The sequence below is a fragment of the Callithrix jacchus genome, chromosome 11 (assembly GCF_049354715.1).
Source record: "Callithrix jacchus isolate 240 chromosome 11, calJac240_pri, whole genome shotgun sequence".
Taxonomy (NCBI): domain Eukaryota; kingdom Metazoa; phylum Chordata; class Mammalia; order Primates; family Cebidae; genus Callithrix; species Callithrix jacchus.
In genome coordinates, this window is record NC_133512.1 from 12,690,480 (window position 1) to 12,712,313 (window position 21,834).

The 21,834-nt window shown below is 44.5% G+C and overlaps 1 protein-coding gene across 17 annotated transcripts in view; it reads left to right on the forward strand.

Annotated features, from left to right (window-relative positions):
* The window catches only part of OGDH (oxoglutarate dehydrogenase), a 117,333-nt gene that overhangs the window by 14,732 nt on the left and 80,767 nt on the right, over nt 1-21,834 (forward strand). For 5 of the 17 annotated variants that reach the window (XR_013523856.1, XM_009002130.5, XM_002751389.7 and 2 more), the window contains exon 1: nt 6,061-6,087. The exons of 2 other annotated variants lie outside the window; for them this stretch is intronic. Coding sequence is in view for 4 of the 15 variants with exons in the window: in XM_054237044.2 (XP_054093019.2) it covers nt 12,807-12,845 (39 nt within the window). In the remaining 11 variants the exon portion in view is untranslated. Of the gene's footprint in view, nt 1-6,060; nt 6,088-6,483; nt 6,914-12,700; nt 12,846-16,317; nt 16,465-21,834 lie in introns of those variants that run through there. 10 more of the 17 variants (XR_013523855.1, XM_054237044.2, XM_054237046.2 and 7 more) reach the window with 3 other exon arrangements.

The window sequence follows — 21,834 nt, forward strand, 5'->3', positions numbered from 1 at the left end:
TGCTGAGAGATCTGCTGTAAGTCTGATATGCTTGCCTTTGTGGGTAACCTGACCTTTCTCTCTGGCTGCCCTTAGTATTTTCTCCTTCGTTTCAACCCTGGTGAATCTAACTATTATGTGCCTTGGGGTTGCTCTTCTTGAGGAATATCTTTGTGGTGTTCTCTGTATTACCTGGGGTTGAATATTGACCTGCTTCGCTAGTTTAGGAAAATTTTCCTGAATAGTATCCTGAAGAGTATTTTCCAGCTTGGATTCATTCTCTCCATCACATTCAGGTACACCTATCAAATGTAAATTTGGTCTTTTCACATAGTCCCACATTTCTTGGAGACTTTGCTCATCCTTTTTATCCTTTTATCTCTAATCTTGTCTTCTTGTTTTCTTTCATTAAGTTGAACTTTGACCTCTGTTATCCTTTCTTCTGCTTGAACAATTCGAGTGTTTAAACCTGTGCATACTTCTCGGAGTTCCTGTATTGTATTCTTCAGTTCCATTAATTCACTCATACTCCTCTCTAAGTTGTCTATTCTCAATAGGATTTCATCAAACCTTTTTTCAAAGTTCCTAGTTTCTTTACGTTGGGCTACAACATGTTCTTTTGACTCACAGAAGTTTCTTATTATCCATTCCTTGAAGAGTGATTCTGTCATTGGGATGTGCTCGTCCTCCATCAAGCCTTGTTCCATTGTTGATGTGAAACTGTGATCATCTTTAGAGGGAGAGGCATTCTGATTTTGAGTATTCTCAGCCTTTTTACGCTGGTTTCTTCCCATCATTCTAAATTTATCCTCCTGTCGTCTTTGAAATTTCCAACTTTCAGATTAGGTCTCTTGAGTGGACGTCCAAGTTGTTAGTTCCCAGGGCCAGAACGGCGGCGTTAAGACTGATGGTGCTTTTCTGCCCAGGATTCTCCTGTCTGGCTTCCTTCTTGTGTCCGTAATGGGCGACTCTGCCTTCCCCGGGCTCCAAACCTCAGTCAAAAGGGGCACTCTGCGCCGAGAGCTGCCGCACTGAGGTGCCATCACAGCCGCTGTGCCAGTCTCAGGAGTCGTGCTGGGGACCCGTGTGGTTCCTCCCCTTTGGATCTTCTGCTCCATGAGCGACCAGAATTTGTCTAAAGGTATGGCGTCCTCTAGTTCTCTGCGCTTTGACTGAGAGCTGCAATCCCGAGCTGTTATAGATCAGCCAACTCGGATCATTCTCCAAAAATAAATAATTTCTAAACCACAATGAGATGCCACCTCATACCTATTTATTATAGCTGGCTGTAATGATTTTTTTTAGAGACAGGGTCTTGCTATGTTGCCCAGATGATCTTGAACTCCTAGCCTCAAGCAATCCTTCTGACTCAGCCTCCCAAAGTCGTGGGATTACAGGCATGAGCCACTATGCCTTGCCAAATGTTTTTTTGGGGGAAAGTGGGGAGGTGGGGGAATAGGGTCTTGCTCTGTGCCCAGGCTGGAGTACTGTGGCATGATCATAGCTCACTGCAACTTCAAGCTCCTAGGCTCAAGCAATCCTACGGACCCAGTGTTCCAAACAGGGAAGACTACAAGCATGTGTCACCACTCCTAATTTTTTTTTTTTTTTTGGTAGAGACAAAGTCTTGCTATGTTGTTCAGGCTGACAATCCTTTCACTTTGGCCTTTGAAAGTGCTGGGATTACAGAAGTGAGGCAGCACGGCTGACCAATAATAATTTTTTAAAAAAATAGAGACATTAAAAAAAAATAGAGACACACCTATAATCTCAACGCTATGGGAGGCTGAAGCAGAAGGATCACTTGAGGCCAGGAATTCTAGACCAGCCTGGCAACACAGCAAGAGCCTGTCTCTACAAAAAATATAAAAAATTAGCCTAGCATGGTGGTGCATGCCCATTGTCCCAACTACTTAGGAGGGTAAGCTGAGAGGATCACTTGAGCCCCAGAGGTTGAGGCTGCAGTGAGCTGTGATTGCACCACTGCACTCCAACCTGACACCTTGTGTCAAAAAAAAAAAAAAAAAAAAAAAAGATGCAGTCACTGTGGGAGTTTATCACTTCCTGAAAAGCCAGACAGAATTCCCATATAACCCAGCAATTACACTCCCAGGTAAACAGGCAACATAATTATAAACAGGTGTAGTAACCATAGAACCAGTTCAATCTGGTTCAACTTTTTTTTTTTTTGAGATGGAGTTTCGTTATTGTTGCCCAGGCTGGAGTGCAATGGCACAGTCTTGGCTCACTGCAACCTCCGGCTCCCGGGTTCAAGCGATTTGTCTCCCTCAGCCTTCCTAGTAGCTGGGATTACAGGCACCTGCCACCATGCCTGGCTAATTTTTTTGTATTTTTAGTAGAGACAGGGTTTCACCATGTTAGCCAGGTTGGTCTTCAACTCCTGACCTCAGGCGATCCACCTGCCTCAGCCTCCCGAAGTGCTGGGATTTCAGGCGTGAGCCACCTCGCACAGCCTGTTTCAGCTTTTATCAGTAACAAAATGATAAGTTGGTTTTCAGTTACAATAGATCCCCAGGTAGTAAGTCATGTAACCTGAGCATGCTCAGATGAACCAAGTGTGCCTGATCGCTGACCCTGGTGTTGGTGGGAACACAAAAGGCAACCACAGGCAGGACTTAAGCACTCAAATGGAGGAATGGACACCAAATTAGGAAGCAAGGGGCACCCTGTTTTGCTGCAGTATGAACTTAAAAGCCAAAGATCCAGCATTGCCTCTTTGCATGACCCAAACAGATCATGCCTTGTTGTATTTTCCCATGTCCCTCATAATTGCTTTCTGCCTATAAAACCTGTCCCCAGATCCATCTTGGGAAGACAAATTTGAGTGTTGCCTCTGGTTTCCCTGCTGGTCAATCTTACAATGAAGCCTTTTCTCAAAAACTCATGACATAGTATTGGCTTCTATGTGTGTCTAGCAGTAAGTCCATTGCTTGGTAACACGATGGGCTCAAATATTTATAAGCCAATGTTCACTGCAACATTATTCAAAATAGCAAAAAAGCAGAAAACACCCAAGTGTCCATCAATAGATGAACGAACAAACAAAATGTGGTATATACATACGATGAAATATTATCCAGCCATGAAAAGAAATGAAGCTCTGGTCAGGCATGGTGGCTCACCCCTGTAATCCTAGCACTTTGGGAGGTTGAGGTGGGCAGATCACTTGAGGTCGGCAGATCACTTGAGGTCAGGAGTTCAAGACCAGCCTGGCCAACATGATGAAACCCCGTCTCTACTAAAAATACAAAAAATTAGCTGGGCGTAGTGGCAGGCGCCTGTAATCCCAGCTACTTGGGAGGCTGAGGCAGGAGAACTGCTTGTACCTGGAAGACGGAGGTTGCAATGAGCCAATATGGTGCCACTGTACTCCAGCCTGGGCAACAAGAGTGAAACACCGACTCAAACAAAAAAAGAAAAAGAAAAAAAATTAGCCAGGAGTGGTAAAGCATGCCTGTAGTCCCAGCTACTTAGGAGGCTAAGGCATGAGAATCACTTGAACCCAGGAGGTGGAGGGTGCAGTGAGCTGAGATCGTGCCACTGCACTCCAACCTGAATCCGAGCAAGATCCTGTTTCAAAAGAATGAAAAGGAAAGAATTTAAGTTCTGACCCATGCTACAACATGGGTAAACCTTGACAACATCATGCTAAATGAAATAAGGCAGACACGAAAGGACAAATACAGTATGATTCCACTCACATAATGTAACTGAGTAGTCAAAGTTATAGAGATAGCATAATAGAGGTTACCAAAGGAGAGGGGAAGGACAGGAGAAGAGGGGGAAATAGGAAGTTACTGCTTAACGGTTACAGAGTTTCTGTTTCGGGTGATGAAAACGTTTTGGAAATAGAGTGGTGATGGTTGTATAATATTGTGAATGCAATTAATCCCACTAAATTATACACTTAAAAATGGTTAAAATGGCATTTTAAATAATAATAATAAAGACAGCATCTTGCTCCCTGGCCCATGCTGGAGTACAGTGGCACAATCATAGCTCACTGCAGCCTTGATCTCTCAGGCTCAAGAGATCCTCCTGCCTCAGCCTCCCAATTAGCTGAGACTACAGGTGAGTGCCACTATACCCAGCTAATTTTCTTTTTTTTAATTTTTTAAAGACGATTTCACCATATTGGTCAGGCTGGTCTCAAACTCCTGACCTCAGGTGATCCGCCTGCCTCAGCCTCCCAAAGTGCTAGGATTACAGGCGTGAGCCACTGAGTCTGGCTTACCCAGCTAATTTTCTTGATTTTTCATAGAGATGAGATCTTGTCCTGTTGCCCAGGCTGATCTGGAACTCCTGAGCTCAAGCGATCCTCCCGCCTCCACCTCCCAAAGTGCTGGGATTACAGGTGTGAGCCACTGGAGCCAACTGCAAATTTTTAATACATACATTTTCACCATAATTTATTTTTAAAAAAGGAAAAAGAATACTGAAGTTTGTTCCTTGATCTCTTCACCTTCTTCCAGTCTCTAAATCCTGTTGCATACATTAGCCTAACTTTGTTCTCTAATAAGCACTTATACTTCCACCTTTAAAAAACAATGAAAAAAACACCTCTTTGCTTTTTCCCTTTCATAATTGCTCTAAGTCTATATCATACCCGCCTGTGGGTGGCATTGCCTTGGTCTGAATACTGGCCCAGATTGAGATATTTGTGTCCTACATGGAACTATTGTGCTTGATGGATTGCCATCCCTTGTCACTCCAATATCTGCTGTTCTACCACATTTCAAGACAGTCTGGAACAGTGTTTCCCTAATGTCAGTCATTTGGATGCCACCTTCCTATATATACAGTATCTATAACAGTTAACATTTTCTTTAAACAGAACCATTTATTAGAAAACCTTTTTTAACGTAAAGAAAATCAGTACTACTTGCCACAAACAACAAAGATAAAACTGTCCAAAATCATGAATACAAAGCAGTTTAAGGTCTAGCTTTATATACTATTACTGCCCACTGAAAGCTTTGAGCCTAAGGTCTGATCTCTCTCTGTCAAAAAAGGAAAGAAGAAAAAGTGAAGTTAAAGACATGATATGAAATGAGGTTTTCGCCTGGCTGTAATGAAGGGTGAAGAAGTGCAAAGGACTTTCTCAATGTGTTATTGAATCTAATTTGCCATATTTAATTAATTCTAAGATAATTTTTCCCGATTTTTTTTCTTTCTTTTTTTTTTTTTTTTTTTTGATACTGATTCTCACTTTGTCACCCAGGCTGGAATGCAGTGGCACGATCTCGGCTCAAACTCTGCCTCCCGGGTTCAAGCGATTCTCCTGCCTCAGCCGCCCGAGTAGCTGGGATGACAGGCGTCCACCACCACGCCTGGCTTTTTAAAACTTTTGGTTGAGACAAGGTTTCGCCCTGTTGGCCAGGCTGTTCTCGAACTTCTGACCTCAAGTGATCTGCCCGCTTTGGCCTCCCAAAGTGCTGGGATTACAAGCGTCAGCCACTGCGCCCGGCCTTTCCCCAAATTCTCTTTAAAATAGGAGCATCTTACAATCAACAGGTTGTGACAGGTTAATTAGCTGCCCTTTATTTTTGATAGGTGGCTCTGGAGTCAGGAGAACCCGGGCAAGACCTCAGCACTGCCTACTGTCATTTCTAGACTGGGTATAGGAACACCTATCTCACAGGTTGTTACACGATAGTGCCGGTGAAGCGCTTGTCACAAAGCCTGACACAGGGCAAGCTCAAAAATGGGAGATTCTGTAATCAAATTGTTTATTTTTGTACGCTGATAAGTTTCACATCAACCCAACTATCTCTTGATAGGTTCCTACTAGGCGCTAGAGATATCTTACTTATCGAAATTACTTAGGATCGTAGAAGCCGCCGGAAGTCCACAGACTCAATCTTATCTCTCCAGTGGACCGGCCCTGGCTTCTGCAATTGCGCGGTCGGCGCCTTGACACCGGGCGCCGCTCTGTGACGTCACCAATCTGTCCACTGCGGGAGAGGAGGGCCTTCTTCTCCAGGGGAGGGCTACGTGTTGACGCCATACGCCGGGGCGGGGCCGAGAGTTTGGAGCCCCGGAGTGGGGTGTCGGCGCCTCATTCGGGTGGAGCTGAGCTGCAGACAGGTAACCATGCGCTGTCGCCGCGCCCTGCTCAATGCCGGGAGGCGCGGTGCTTGGTGGCCCGGGGTTGGAGATCGCGGTAAAGGGCGAGGCCGCCGCGCCCTTGCTTCTGCGGGCGCCGCGGTGACAGGGGAGTGGAGCTGGATGGAGTGGGGCTGCGGAGGGTAGTGGGAGGGACGGAACCTGATGGACGGCCGTGGCAGTCAATGGTGCCGCGGGTCCCGCCCGGCGGGCGGAGATTGGCGGGTAGGGGCGCGCTCCGAGGTCGCGCGGGGCGCGGAGCGACGCTCCATTGGCGGTGGGCGAGCGGGGGGCGGGCGCGGCGGCGGATGTGAGGGAGAGGGCGGTGCGTCCGCAAGGGTGACCCCAAGGTCGCCGCGGGTGTCACGTGGGTAGGCTGCTCTTCGGCGGCGTCCTTCCCGACCGGGACGCACTCTCCTTCCCGCCTGTGAGGACCGCGTCGCTTTGTCCGAAAGACAGTGTGGCCTGCTCGAGTCGCGTCGGAGCGTCTAGCCACCGGGTGGCCGGGGGTGGGACTGCCTGTTTGGATTACTGGGAAGACCTTGGCGTCCTCCCCACACCTGCTCCCCAAAGTTGGGTCGAGCAGATTGACCGAGATGGAGCGTATTTCCCGTAGAAACACCGTTTTGCCTCGAAAATGTATTAGACGTGAATATGAATTGTAATCTACTGAGATTTAATGGAAAACTTGCAGTGCCTTCGCCCCGACCAGGGTGCGTCCCACCTGCCGTCCCTTTGAACAGAGGACTCCGTGTTAGGGTTTCTTTGTGCCTTGTCTTGCAGTCCGTACTTTGAGGCTGATTTCCAGGTACACTGCTCTGAACAGCTGGCTTTAGCATGGGTAGCATGGGATAAAGCCTTTTATTGTAAGGCATTACTAGTTGCGACAGTCAAACCTTACTTGCCATGTAGACCTGCCTGAAAGGAGAGTATATAACACTGTTGTAGTTTTGTAATTTAGCTGAAGACTAGATCTTGGAAAGTTGAATAAAGATCAGCATTGGATCTTGGAAAGTTGAATAAAGATCAGCGTATGTTCATTTTTTGTTGTTTTGTTTGAGATTGAGTCTCCATTTGTCGCCAAGGCTGGAGTGCTGTGGGGCTATCTCGGCTCACTGCAACCTCTGCTGGGTTCAAGTGATTCTGCCTCAGCCACCAGAGTAGCTGGGATTACAGGCACCACCACCCCCCACCCCACCCACCCCGGCTAATTTTTGTATTTTTAGTAGAGACGGGGTTTAACCATGTTGACCGGGCTATTCTCAAACTCGTGATCCGCCTGTCTCTGCCTCCCAAAGTGCTGGGATTACAGGCGTGAGCCACCGAGCCCGGCCCCTCATTTATTTTTAAGTGCACTTTTCACATTTCAATTACTCTTTCCCTTTAAATAACAGCTTTATTGAGATATGATTCACATATTATACAATTCACCCATTTGACGTGTACAATTTCATCCAGTCATGATGGCTTACGTTTGTAATCCCAGCGCTTTGGAAGGGTGTGGAAGGAGGATCCCTTGAGCTCAGGAGTTCAAGGAGACCAGCTTGAGCAACCAAAGTGAGACCCTGCGTCTACAAAAAAATAAAATTCTCTGGGTATGATGGCTTATACTACATATACCTGTAGTCCCAACTATTCAGGAGGCTGAGGTGAGAGGATTGCCTGAGCCAGGGGAAGTTCAGGCTGCAGTGAGCCACTGTTGCACCTCTGCACTCCAGCCTGGGTGACACAGTGAGACACTGCCTCCAAAAAAAAAAAGGGCCAGGCGCGATAGCTCATGCCTGTAATCCCAGCACATTGGGAGGCTGAGGCAGGTCGATCACCTGAGGTTAGGAGTTTGAGACCAGCCTGGCCAACATGGTAGAAACCTGTACCAGCTACTTGGGAGGCTGAGGAGGGAGAAGCTCTTGAACCCAGGAGGTGGAGGTTGCAATGAGCAGAGATCATGCCACTACACTCCAGCCTGGGTGACAGCGAGACTCCGCCTCAAAAAAAGGAAAAAAATACAGTATCATCTACTTTTTAGATTTTTAAGTAATTTTTATTTTGAGATCATTGTCCAAATTATTGAGAAATTCGTTTGGAGAATTGTAAAATTTTAAGAAATTATACATAACATTTTATTCTATGCAGTCATAAATAGTACAGCGATCCTGTGTTCCATTACCCACTTCTCTAACCTTGTGCAAAACTGTAGTAAATATCACAACCAGATGTTGACATTAATAAAACTCAAGATACAAAATATTTCCATTATCACAAAGATCCTTTCTGTTGCTTTTATAAGAAAAGCCACACCCACATTCCTCCCACCCCCAATCCCTGAACTCCTGGCAGCCACGAATCTGTTCTCCATTTCCCTAATTTTGGCAAGTCAAGAATGCCAAATACAGGAAATCATGCCAAATAGAAGGAGCCTTTTGGCATTTTCCACTCAGCTTACTTTTCCGGAGAATCATCCAGGTTGTTGTGTATATCAGTATTTGATTCCTTGGCCTGGTACTCATGCCTGTAATCCCAGTGCTATGGGAGGCTGAGGTGGGCAGAGTGGTTGAGCCCAGGAGTTTGAGACCAGTCTGAGGAACATAGTGAGACCTTGTCTCTACCAAAAAAAAACTTAGTCAGGTGCAGTGGTGAGTTGCTGTAATCCCAGCTACTCAGGAAGCTGAGGTGGGAGGATCATTTGAGCCTGGGCTGTGGAGGCTGCCGAGATCGCGCCACTGCACTCCAGCCTGAGTGATAGAGTAAGAACGGGTCTCAAAAAGAAAAAGTACTTTATTCCTTCTTATTGAATCCGGGATTACAGGCGTGAGCCACTGCGCCCGGCCTCATGTACAGGTTTTTATGTGAACATAAATTGACATTTCTCGGGCCGGGCACGGTGGCTCATGCCTGTAATCCCGGCACTTTGGGAGGCCGAGGCGGGTGGATCACGAGGTCAAGAGATCGAGATCATCCTGGTCAACATGGTGAAACCCCGTCTCTACTAAAGATACAAAAAATTAGCATGCCTGTAATCCCAGCTACTCGGGAGGCTGAGGCAGGAGAATTGCCTGAACCCAGGAGGCGGAGGTTGCGGGGAGCCGAGATTGCACTCCAGCCTGGGTAACAAGAGCGAAACTCCGTCTCAAAAAAAAATTGACATTCCTCCAAGATAAATGCCCAGGAATACAATCACTAAGTCGTAGCACATGCTTAGTTATTAAACAAATAGCCAAACTGTTTTCTAGAGTGACTGTACTAATAGATGTGTAGTAATGTCTCTTTGTGGTTGTAATTTGCATCTTTCTGATGGCTAATGATGTTGAACATCTTTTCAGGTGCTTATTTGCCATCTGTCTGTTCTCTTTTTTTTTTGATAGAGATGGGATCTTGCTATGTTGCCCAGGCTGGTCTGGAACTCCTGGGATCAAGTGATCCTCCTGTCTTGGCCTCCCAAAGTGCTAGGATTACAGGCATGAGCCACCAGGCCCCTGTATTCTCTTGGGTGAAATGTCTGTTTATATCTTTTGTCTATTTTCTAATTAGATTGTTCGGTTTTTGTTAACTGTTGAGTTCTGAGAATTCCCAATGTATTCTAGATACCAGTGATTTGTTGGAGATACGTAGTTTGCAGATATTTTCTCCTAGAGACAGAGTTTCCCACTGTCACCCAGGCTGAAATGCAGTGGATCTCGGCTCACTGCAACCTTGTCTCCTGGCTCAGGCAATTCTGCTTCAGCTTCCAGAGCAGCTGGGATTACAGGCATGTGCCACCACACCCAGATATTTTTTGTATTCTTAGTAGAGATGGGGTTTTTGACATGTTGGCTAGGCTGGTCTCAAACTCCTGACATCAGGAGATCCGCCCACCTCTGCCTCCCAAAGTGCTAGGATTACAGGCATGAGCCACTTCTCCCCGCCCTTTTCATCATAACAAGTTTTTTGTAGCCCCAAAGTTTATAATTTTGATCAGATCTGGTTTACCAATTTTGTCTTTTATTAGATTGCTTTTGGTGTCACGTCTAAGAACTATTTGCCTAGTCCAAATTTCTGAAGATTTTATCCTATGTACTTTTCTACATTTTTTTTTTTTTTTTTTTTTTTTGAGACATGATCTTATTATCACCCCAGGCTGGAATGCAGCGGCACGATCACAGCTAACCCCAGTCTCAGCCTCCTGGGTTCAGGTGATCCTCACAGTAGCGAAGGCTACAGATGCCTGTACCCTGCCTGGCTAATTTTTGTATTTTTTATAGAGACGGGTTTTGCCATGTTGCACAGAGTGGTTTCAAACTCCTGGGGTCAAGCAGTCCTCCCACCTTGGCTTCCCAAAGTGTTAGGTGAGCCACTTCGCCCAGGAATTTCTCTAAAATTTTTAAGTTTTACATTTAAATCTATGATTTATTTGGAGTTAATTCCTGTATGTGCTATGAAATTTGAGTGTTTTTTGTTTTTTGTGGGGATATCTAACCAACACCGTTTGGTTGCAGGACTGTTTTTCCTCCATTGAATTGCTTTTGCACTTTTGTCAAAAATCACTTGGCTGTACTTGTGTGACTGTTTCTGAGTTCTCTGTTACACTGCACTGATGTTTGTGTCTATCCCATCACCAATGCCCAGAGTTTTTATTATTGTAGCTCATAAGAAGCCTCAAAATCAGATAGATTGATTTCTCCCACTTCTTTTTCAAAATTGTTTTAGCTAATCTAGTTCTTTTGCCTTTCTTTATTATATTTATTTATTATTTTGGGGACAGGGTCTTCCTCTGTCACCCAGGCTAGAGTACCATTGCATGATCACAGCTCACTGCAGCCTCTACCTCCCAGGTTCAAGCAATACTCCCACCTCAGCCTCCTGAGTAGCTGGGACTACAGGCACATGCCACCATACCTGGCTATTTGTTTTGTTTTGTTTTTGTTTTTTGAGATAGAGCCTCACTCTGTCACCCAGGCTGGAATGCAGTGTTGTGATCTTGACTCATTGCAACCTCCACCTCCCAGATTCACATCATTTTCCCACCTCAGCCTCCTGAGTAACTGCAACTACAGGTGCCCACCACCACACCTGGCTAATTTTTAAAAATTTTTAATAGAGATAGAGTTTCACCATGTTGGCCAGGCTGGTCTCGAACTCCTGACCTCAAGTGATCTGTCCGCATCAGCTTCCCAAAGTGCTGGGATAACAGGGGTGAGCCACTGGGCCAGGCCACCTGGCTATGTTTTTGTTTTTTGTTTTTGTTTGTTTTGAGACAGAGTTTTGCTCTTGTTGCCCAGGCTGGAGTGCAATGGCACAATCTCGGCTCAGCACAACCTCCGCCTCCTGGGTTCAAGCAATTTTCCTGCCTTAGCCTCCTGAGTAGCTGGAATTACAGGCGTGCGCCACCGTGCCCAGCTAATTTTGTACTTTTAGTAGAAATGGGGTTTCTCCATATTGGTCAGGCTGGTGTTGAGCTCCTGACCTCAGGTGATCCGCCCATCTTGGCCTCCAAAAGTGCTGGGTGTGCCCGGCCCTGTCTATGTTTTTAAAATTTTAATTTTGTAGAGATAGGGTCTTGCTATGTTCCCCAGGCTGGTCTCAAACTCCTAGGCACAAGTGATTTTTTTCACTTCAGCCTCCCAAAGTGCTGGGATTACAGGCCTTTTTTCTTGTATATAATGCACCGTTTCTGTCTCTGGCTGCCTTCAAGATTTTTTCTTTGTATTCAGTTTTCAAAATTTGTTTATGATGTGTCTTGTGCATTTATTTGAGTTCATGCTGTATGGGGTTCTCTCTCAGCTGCGTAAATCTGTAAATTTATGCCTTTTGCCAAATTTGGGAGATTTGTAGCCATTATTTCTTTGAATGCTTTTCTAGCCCCTCCCTCTGCCTTCATCTGGTACTCCAGTGACATCAATATTAGATTTTTTCTTATAGTCCCACATTTCCCTGAGGCCCTGTTCTGTCTTCAAGTTCACTGATTTCCTCTGTCTTCCTTATTCTGCCATTTAATGCATGCTTTAAGTTTTTTTGTTTTGCTTAGTGCATTTTTCAGTTCTGAAATGTCTATTCTCTGTATCTTTGCTGAAACTTTTTTTTTTAAGATGGAAGTCTCACTCTGTCGCCCAGGCTAGAGTGCAGTGGTGCAGTCTCGGCTCATTGCAACCTTCCGGGTTCAAGCAGTTCTCCTGCCTCAGCCTCCCAAGTAGCTGGGATTCCAGGCATGTGTCACCATGCCCGGCTAGTTTTTGTATTTTTATAGAGACGAGGTTTCACCATGTTGGCCAGGCTGGTCTTGAATTCCTGACCTCAAGTGAGCCTCCCGCCTCAGCCTCTCAAAGTGCTGGGATTACATGTGTGAGTCACCACTCCCGGCCAAGATTGTCCTGGTCCTTGATATAAAGAGTGATCTTTGATTTGCAACCTGGACATTCTGGGTGTTGTGTTATGAGACTCTTGATCTTGTTTAAATCTCTGAGCAATGCAAGCTTCCTCTGCTGGGGCAGGGAGGGGTTGCCGCCTCACTGTTGCTGGGTGGGGTGCCTGGAGGGGAGGGGCTCCTTGTTATTGCACCTAATGGGTGTAAGAGTTCCCCATTAAGCCTTGGTGATATCACCCTGCCTGGGAAGGGAGGGGTGCTGCTTCATTACAGCTGGATGGGATTAAAATCCAGACTCCCTACCTGGTCTCCACTGATTTATCAGGAAGTGAGTTGAGGAGGGGTCATTATTCACCAGGTGGGGATGAAAGTCCCTGGCTCTATTCTCTATCAACTGAGTGGAGTAAGTATGTTTCCTGTGGAGTTTGGCTGCAGTAGAGCAATTGTTGTTTAAAACTTTAAACATTTTCCATCTTGCTGCTCTTTTCCTGGTCCTTTGGCTAGAGAGAACAGGTTTCTCTTTGTAGTTTTCTTTGTCTGTACCTGTTGGCGTTTCTGGGTTATAGGCTTCTGCAGTACCTGGTGTCTGAGACATATGAAGCAAAAGAAAATCAAGAACTCAGTGCTTGGCCAGATGTGGTGCCTCATACCTATAATCCCAGCACCTGAGAGTCCGAGAGTCGCTTGAGGACAGTAGTTTGAGGCCAGCCTGGCCAACATGGTGAAACTGTCTCTACAAAAATTAGCCAGGCGTAGTGATATGTGCCTGTAGTAGTCTCAGCTACCTGGGGGACTGAGATGGGAGAATCACTTGAGCCCAGGAGGTTGAGGCTGCAGTAAGTTGAAATCATGCCACTGCACTCCAGCCAGGGCAACACAGGGAGATCCTGACTGAAAACAAAAAAAGAGAACTCAGTGCTCTTTCTTTGGGTCCTGTGGTTCCTAGCCAGTCTGCTTCCTTCCGTCCACCTTTCAGAATCTTGTTTTGTCTTAAATGTAATGCCTCCTGTTTTTAGCTATATGTATCAGGAAACAGATTTCTTATATATGCTTTAATGAAATGTTGAAAAATTGCCCTGCTTTCCATTAAGATTTAATAATTTGCGCTCTATCAATACCTTTTATTTTTATTTTTATGTTTATTTTTTTGAGACAGAGTCTTGCTCTGTCGTCCAGGCTGGAGTGCAGTGGTGTAGTCTCCACTCACCACAACTTCTGCCTCCTGGGTTCAAGTGATGCTCCTGCCTCAGCCTACCAAGTAGATGGGATTATAGGCACGCACTACCACACCGGCTAATTTTTTGTGTTTTTAGTAGAGATGGGGTTTCACCATGTTGTCCAGGCTGGTCTCGAACTTCTGACCTCATGATCCTCCTGCCTTAGCCACCCAAAGTGCTGAGGTTAGAGGCGTGAGCCACTGCGCCCAGCCTATCAATACCTTTTAAAAGTGACTATCTACACTCTCCGCAGGCAACCTGTTTATACCACGTCAGGCATGGGCACCTCTAATGCTGTGGGGCCACATCTGAGGGAAGGAACAGAACAGTCTTCAGCCCTGCATACTGAAGCGTATTCAGAGATCTGACCAGGGAGGTGACAGTCCCTACCGGTAGTGACAGCCCATGATTGGTGAGCTAAATAGGCTTCTGCGCTAAACAATTCAGACAGCCTACTAATGTTTTGGAAGTTACCAGTTGACCGCCACTCCAAATTAGCTATGTTTAGGTTTAAATATCTTGGGAACTTGAACTTTTTATATCACTAGTTTGGCTTTTTTTTCCTGGCTAGTGATAATTTTCTTTGCTTTTTTTTTTTTTTTTTTTTTTTTTTTTAGTTGGAGTCTCACTCTGTTGCCCAGGCAGGAGTGCACTGGCACAATCTTGGGTCACTATAGCCTCCACCTCCCCCAGTTCAAGCAATTCTCCCACATCAGCCTCCCAAGTAGCTGGGACTACAGGCACAGCTAATTTTTTGTGTTTTTAGTAGAGGCGGGGTTTCACCATGTTGGCCAGGCTGGTCTCAAACTCCTGATCTCAGGTGATCTGCCCACCTCAGCCTCCCAAAGTGTTGGGATTTCAGGCGTGAGCCACCATGCCCGGCCATTTCTTTAGTCATAAATACACCTTCAAGTTTTCAAAGTGCTTTCATATTTGTGTTATAATTACAAAAAGACATTATGAGGAAGTTAGGAGTAATTACTGTCTCCACTTGATGGCCCGGAAAGCTCACACAGTGACTTGGTGTCACGCAGGCTCCGTACCTGCATGCTCCACACTTGTTTCCATCTAGCAATGAAAAAAAAGCTTTGCAGTTTGAAAGTAATCCTCACTACGTCCCTGTCCCTCAGCTTATGTGTAATGGTATGTCACTAGTGAAAGATATTAAATTCTTTGAGATTCTCAGCCAATAAGGGAGAAGTGATATCTGTACTCTGTCTGTACATCAGTTTTTTTTTTTCTTTTGTACATCAGTTTTTTTGTATTACTACTAAAACAAAAATAATTGCAGGCATGAGATAACAGCCATTGGCCTGTAGCAAGCATTGTGCTCATGATTCATCAGAAGAATTAAGTCTGAAATTGAAAAAAAGAAAGTGGATGAGTTGTCCTTTAAAATGGTTGCCAGATAGCACACATAGGGTGTAAGGATTAGGTAATGATGCATGGTTTTTTCCCTCAAAGACTCATTTGCTGCGAAACAGCAGACTGTTTTTGCTAGGTCTTGCCTTTTTAATTACCTCTCTGCCTAGCCAACATATATTGATAGGTGTCAGTAGTCGGTTTATTTCTCTCATTCTGTGTGCCCTGGGATAGGGTGCCTCCTGCCCATCTGGGGACATTGGAGACACAGACCTCAAAGGCTTCATATTTCAGACAGAATCCTATTTAAGTATATCATTTCCTAAGGGCAGGGCATTTAACACTTAAAAACAAATTTTCCTTTGGTTTTTAATTGTTTTCTCTTTACGTCTTATTTTTCCCAAAAGTATGTGTTTATTCTTGCATCTTGAAAATGGATTACAACTTGTATCATTTTTGTTTACAGTGATAAGTTCACTTAAATTTTTTCTTACACATTAAAAAAATAACTTCATTGAGATGTAATTCAAATGCCATACAGTTCACTCATTTAAATTGTAAGGTGAATGTTTTTCAGTATGTTAGAGGGTTGTGACATCATCAGCACAATCTAGTTTTAGAGCCTTTTCATCCTCCCCTCCCAAAAAGAAAGCCCTGTATCCATTGAGTCACTCCTTATCCTCCCCTCATTCCTCTGCCCCAGCCCCAGGCTACCACTGATCTACTTTCTCTCTGTATAGATTTGTCTACTCTGGAATGTGATATTATTATGTAGGTTTTTGTCTATGATTTCTGGTTATAGCTCCCATAGCTCTTGTTATTTCCTAAGTGACTAAAAGGGTAAGCATATATTTTGTTAAAGTATTTCTCCTTGGTTCCTGAAGTAGCTTCCAAACAGCTTCAGAGTGATAACGGTGAAAGACAGTCTTTCTTTATAAAGTTGGGGTGCTTTAGGCCCCAGAAGCAGGTCAGTACACTAAAAATGTACTCTAGTATTCTCCACTGAGAATACTGTCTTGGAGCAGGCCATAAAGCAATTCTCTGACCTACCTTGTCTGATTGTAGGTCATTAGATGCCCACTTCTAGAGTACTGCCTCACGCCGGCAGGAAGGAATTCCCGCACAGAGAGACCGAGAAGCATCTGAACAAGCAGGCCTGGCTGGGTTTCCCCACGCGGTCTGTTGGTATTAGATTATACCCTTTTCGTCTGATCACATGTCTACATGGTTATCTATGCTTCAGTCATGCATATCCAATGAAGTCTCCATAAAAGGCTCAAGGGGTTGGGGTTTGGAGAGCTTCTGGATAGCTGAACATGTGGAGAGTCCCAGAGGACGGCATGCCTGGGAAGACTATGGAAGCTCTGTACCCCTTCCTGCACCTTGACCTATGCAGCTTTTAAGCCATATTCTGTGTAATATTCTTTGGAAAAAACAGTAGATGTAAGTAAGTGTTCCCCTGAGTTCTTAGAAATTGATTGAACCAAAGGAGGGGGTCGTCGGATCTCCAGTTTCTAGCTGGTTGGCCAGAAGCACAAGTATGACAACTTGTGATTGACATCGGAAGTAGGGGACAGCTTTGTGGGATTGAGCCCTTGACCTGTGGTATCTGATGCTGTCTCCAGGTAGATAGCATCAGAATTGAATTACTTATTCTTGTGTGGGGTAAGTAATTGAATTACTTATTCTTCTGTGACTAAATGTGTGGGGAACTCCCCCCACAGAAATCTTCTGTGTTGATTGTTATGTGAGAGCAGAGGAATAGGTCCATACTATGTGGTCTTTTGCATCTGCTTTTTTTACTGAGCATAATGTTTTCAAGATTCCTCCAGGTTGGAACATGCATCAGCACTTTATAGTTTTCATTGCAGAATGCTGTTACATTCTGTAGTTATACCACATTTTGCTTATCCGTTCTTCAGGGATGGACATTTGAGTTATTTGTACTGTTTGGCTTTTATCAATAATGCTGCTGTGAGCATTTTTATGTTTTTTTTGTGTACAAGTTTTTTTGTAGACATATGTTTTCATTTCTCTTGATGATACATCTAGGAGTGGAATTGATGAGTCATATGGTAACTTTATGTGTTTATTGGCTATTTGTATGTATTCTTTGGAGACATGTCTATTCAGATCCTTTGCCTTTTTTTGATTGGGTTGTCTTTTTACTGTTGAGTTATAAGAGTTCTGTATATATTCTGTATTTAAGTTCCTTATCAGATAATTACAGATATTTTCTCCCATTTATATTATTTCTTTTTCTTTCTTTTTTTTGAGACGGAGTCTTGCTCTTTTGCCCAGGCTGGAGTGCAAGGAGTGCAGTGGCGTAATCTCAGCTCACCACAACCTTCAATTCCTGGGTTCAAGTGATTCTCCTGCCTCAGCCTACTGAGTAGTTGGGACTACAGGAGCATGCCAGCACACCTGGCTAATTTAAAAAATTTTTTTAGTAGAGACAAGTTTCACCGTGTTAGCCAGGATGGTCTTGATCTCCTGACCTCCTGATCCACCCATCTGGGTCTCCCAAAGTGCTGGGATTACAGGCGAGAGCTAACTCACCCAGCTCTCTTGATTATACCTCTAGGAGTGGAATTGCTGAGTCATATGGTAACTTTATGTGTTTATTGGCTATTTATATATTATCTTTGGAGAAATTATTCAAATCCTTTGCCTGTTTTTTTGATTGGATTGTCTTTTTACTGTTGAGTTATAAGAGTTCTTTATATATTCAGTTTGAATATATAAAAAATTATCAGATAATTGCAAATATTTTCTCCCATCTATATCATTTCTTTCTTAATAAGTTCTTTGAAGCACAAAAGTTTGTTTTGTTTTTTTTTTGAAATGGAGTTTTGCTCTTGTTGCTCAGGCTGGAGTACAATGGCACGATCTCAGCTCACTGCAACCTCTGTCTCCCGGGTTCCAGTGATTCTGCCTCAGCCTCCCAAGTAGCTGGGATTATAGGTATACGCCACCACACCCGGCTAATTTTGTATTTTTAGTAGAGACGAGGTTTCTCCATGTTGGTCAGGCTGGTCTCGAACTCCCAACCTCAGGTGATCCACCCGCCTTGGCCTCCCAAAGTGCTGGGATTACAGGCATGAGCCACTGCGCCCAGACGCAATTTTTTCTTTTTTAAAGCTCATCAGCTGTCATTAGTGTTAGTGTATTTTATGTGTGGCCCAAGACAATTCTTCCAGTGTGGCCCAGGGAAGCCAAAAGATTGGACATCCCTGTTTTAAACCAAAAATCAAAACACTTGGATATTTCAAACAACCCAGAGCTTTCACAAAGTGTTTAAACAATTGTCTGTCTCAGTCAAATAACATACTATTCTTAAAGTTGATTTCGTATCAGTTACAGAATTCTAGGTTGATTTGAAGATCTAATGTTGACTGGCTGGCAGTTTTCCTTCTTTTTGTATTTAATATATTGTTTGTTTTTTGTTTTTTCGGAGGTAGGGACTCGCTCTGTCACCCAGGCTGGAGTGAAGTGGCACGATCATAGCTCCCTAAACCTTGGCCTCGTGGGCTCAGGCGATACTCCCACCTCAGCATCCTAGGTAGCTGGAACTACAAATATGTGCCACCACACCCTGATAGCTTGTAAATTTTTTGTGGAGATGGCGTTTCACTGTATTGCCCAGCCTGGTCTCAAATTCCTGGCCTCAGGCAATCCTTAAGCCTTGGCACCCCAAAGTGCTGGCATTACAGGCATGAGCCACTGTGCTTAGCCTTTAGTATCTTCTTATGTGATTTTTATATAAGAGAGAAAGGTGAAGAACGGGTATTTACCAGAATTGGAAATGTGCGTTAGTGTTGGCTCTGTGGGTCTGTCAGAGTGTGGACAGCAAACAGCTGGGTGGAGTTGGGGATGTTGAGCCATCTGCTGAAGGGCAGCTCTTCCCATGAGTCATCTTAAGGGAAGTTTAAAAATCTCAGCCGGGCAGGGCATGGTGGCTCACGCCTGTAATCCCAGCACTTTGGGAGGCTGAGGTGGGCAGATCACGAGGTCAGGAGTTTGAAACCAGCCTGGCCAACATAGTGAAACCCTATCTCTACTAAAAATGTAAAAATTAGCTGGGTGTGGTGGCGCGTGCCTGTAATCCCAGCTACTCAGGAGGCTGAGGCAGGGGAATTGCTTGAACCTGGGAGGCAGGGGTTGCAGTGAGCCGAAATCAAACCACCGCCCTCCAGCCTGGGCAACAGAGTGATAACTCCATCTCAAAAAAAAAAAAAAGTCTCTAGCTGTCCTGGCAGCTCTGCTGAGCAGCACTTAACTATTTGTCAGATTCAGTGACTGCATATAGCAAAATGTCGTGACTTACTTCAGCAGGGTCATATTGAAGGGGCCACTTTGGGAAGAACAGATGAAATTGATATTTTACGGTTGTCAGTTCAGTGCCTGTTAATTGGGCTGTTGCAGCAACTGAATACTGATAATTAATGAGGTGATGTAATAGTTTTCTGGAAGAAAAGCCAACTCAGAGGCAATAGGGTATTTAATGCTGCTTAAATAATGACATTAAAGGGAAAAAATGAACATTTTCCTTTCAGCCTGAGAATTTTTTTTTAAAAGTAGCATAAAACAAAGCAAAAGTAGTATTTTTGCTCTCATTGTTGGGGCTCTTTGCCTGCCTTAAATATATCGGTAGAAAAACTTGGATTGTAGTTGGAGGTAGGAAGAACGACTGAATTAACTTAAAACTTCTGATTTCTGAAGTAAAAGAAAACCCAGAGATAAAGATTGCGTCCCTAACTACATCCAGAATATATTGCTTGTTTGCCTTGCATTTGTAAGCAGCAGATTTTTGTTTGTTGTTCAGTTTGTTTTTAAAGAACCTGTTCTGCTGTTTCCTCTTGCTGACCTATCTCTTCTCAGTGGAGCAGGCCAGAGGTGAATGTGTCCCTTAGGTGTATTCTGAGCATATTTGGACCAAGAAGAAGTTCCAGTAAATAATATAGAAGATATTTTTATGTAACATTTGTTTCTGGGTAATTCACACTATGTTTTAGAGCTTGGATTTCCTTTGAGTAGGTGTGGACATGGGGTATAGTACCAATTTTACAAGCAGGGCACCTGCTTTGAGACAAATTCATGAGCAACCATATAGGCCAGCAAGCACCTTTTTTTTCCCACAGGCAGTGTCCTTGTGGAACTTTCCCCTTGGATCCTGACTCTGCTGCTAGTAGCCTGTGACCTTGGATAACATGTAAGGGAATGGAAACTGAAGCTATCTGTGAAGTGAAAGAGCTGGTGCCTGCTTTATAGGGAGCCTGTGGGTTTATACATGAGTCAGATGTGTGGAGTTACTCACCATGAAGGGTCCAGGGTAGGCAGGCATTATTCAACAGCTGTTCTGTGTGCTCTTTTCAATCTTTGCGGAGCCCACCCATGTCTCCTTTGCTCACATCTGGCTCCCCATGGCTTATGAAAGGGGGCTGAGTGCAGGAGGTGGCGGGCAGGACACTGTACAAGGCCCCTCTGTGGCTTCTTCTTATTCTTCCTAGTACTGTGAGATTCTGGCCCTTCCCGTCTCTGTGTTTCCTCCTATGGGTTCTTCCACATGTAGTGCCTCCTCTTCCCTCCTTCCCATCCATGTTCTTCTGCCCTGAGACACACCCACCTGGAAGGAGCCAGTCCTCTCAGAGGGTCTGCTGGCATATTCTGCACCTCTCAAGTATTCAGTGTTTCCTCTGCAATTATTTTTTTTTTTTTTTGAGACGGAGTTTCGCTTTTGTTACCCAGGCTGGAGTGCAATGGCGCAATCTCGGCTCACCGCAACCTCCGCCTCCCGGGTTCAAGCAATTCTCCTGCCCCAGCCTCCTGAGTAGCTGGGATTACAGGCACGTGCCACCATGCCCAGCTAATTTTTTGTATGTTTAGTAGAGACGGGGTTTCACCATGTTGACCAGGATGGTCTCGATCTCTTGATCTCGTGATCCACCCGCCTCGGCCTCCCAAAGTGCTGGGATTTCAGGCTTGAGCCACCGCGCCCGGCCTCTCTGCAATATTTTTAATATTGTTTTTCCTCTGCTCAAGGGTAAATTGAGAGTAAGGAAATTATTTTTCTAATTTCTTTGTGTTTTCCATAATATCTCAAGTATAGCAGGTACTCAGTTTCTGGATGGGTTAGAAAATGTATTTCTTCACGCTTATAATCCCAGCACTTTGGGAGGCCGAGGCAGGTGGTTCACGAGGTCAAGATATCGAGACCATTCTGGTCAACAAGGTGAAACCCCGTCTCTACTAAAAATACAATAATTAGCTGGGCACAGTGGTGCGTGCCTGTAATCCCAGCTGCTCAGGAGACTGAGGCAGGAGAATTGCCTGAACCCAGGAGGCAGAGGTTGCGGTGAGCCGAGATCGTGTCATTGCACTGCAGTCTGGGTAACAAGAGCGAAACTCCGTCTAAAAAAAAAAAAAAGAAAAAGAAAATGTTTTTCTTATTCTGCAATTAATCCTAATCATAATTCTAAATTAATTAATCCTTGTTGCCTTTTTTCTAATTGTTTTATATATAAAATACTTACATTTAAAGAACATTACTTGTTTATCATTGTCTTAGCTCTTAAACTAGATTTATTTTATTTTATTTTATTTTAAGCCAGAGTCTTGCTCTGTCGCCAGGCCGGAGTGCAGTGGCACAATCTCAGTTCACTGCAACCTCTGCCTTCCGGGTTCAAGCGATTCTCCTGCCACAGCCTCCTGAGTAGCTGGGACTACACATGTGGGCCACCCATGGCCCAGCTAATTTTTGTATTTTTAGTAGAGATGAGGTTTCACCGTGTTGGCCAGAATGGTCTTGATCCC